The following is a 460-nucleotide window of genomic DNA, read 5'->3' as shown; positions in this document are numbered from 1 at the left end:
CGTACGGTGTCGAATAATTTGGTGTCGAATAAATCTGTGTCGAATCGAGCGGTGTCGAATCGTACTGTGGTCAATAGAGTATCACCCGGATTATGATTGTTCACATTCACTGTAAGATTCAGTATTTGCACCAACGCCCAGCCGCTGTCGCGTTCCTGGAACTCTTCTAGAGCGGTCATTGTTGCATCTATTACGTCTCGATCATATCACACGCGCAGATTCGACGCGTGATAGAGTTTACGATTGCGCGTATTGAACGATTGCACACTCGTCTTTTCACCCGTGACAACTTTTCCGTTGAACACTGTGTTCACTTTCACACTAGCGTGCCGCGCGATTGCTCGACAAACGCGCGCGAGCACCGTGTCTCTAGCGGCTTTGAGAAATCAACGGGGTTCGATAAACGACTTGTTCATCACGATGCCGGTCACCAAACGATTTGTAAGCGCTGTCTCGACTT

At 48.7% G+C, this 460-nt stretch overlaps 1 protein-coding gene across 1 annotated transcript in view; it reads right to left on the bottom strand.

Annotated features, from left to right (window-relative positions):
* LOC109862669 overlaps window positions 1-179 on the bottom strand; it is a 2,654-nt gene extending 2,475 nt beyond the window's left edge. The window contains exon 1 of the mRNA XM_020442778.1: window positions 66-179. Coding sequence (XP_020298367.1) covers window positions 66-179 — 114 coding nt within the window. The remainder of the gene's footprint in view (window positions 1-65) is intronic.
* Between the last annotated feature and the right edge of the window lie 281 nt (window positions 180-460).

Source organism: Pseudomyrmex gracilis, unplaced genomic scaffold (genome assembly GCF_002006095.1).
Source record: "Pseudomyrmex gracilis isolate BER0280 unplaced genomic scaffold, ASM200609v1 scaffold_2162, whole genome shotgun sequence".
Taxonomy (NCBI): Eukaryota; Metazoa; Arthropoda; class Insecta; order Hymenoptera; family Formicidae; genus Pseudomyrmex; species Pseudomyrmex gracilis.
The sequence above is the reverse complement of the archived record's forward strand: the minus strand, read 5'-3'. Positions and strand labels throughout refer to the sequence as shown.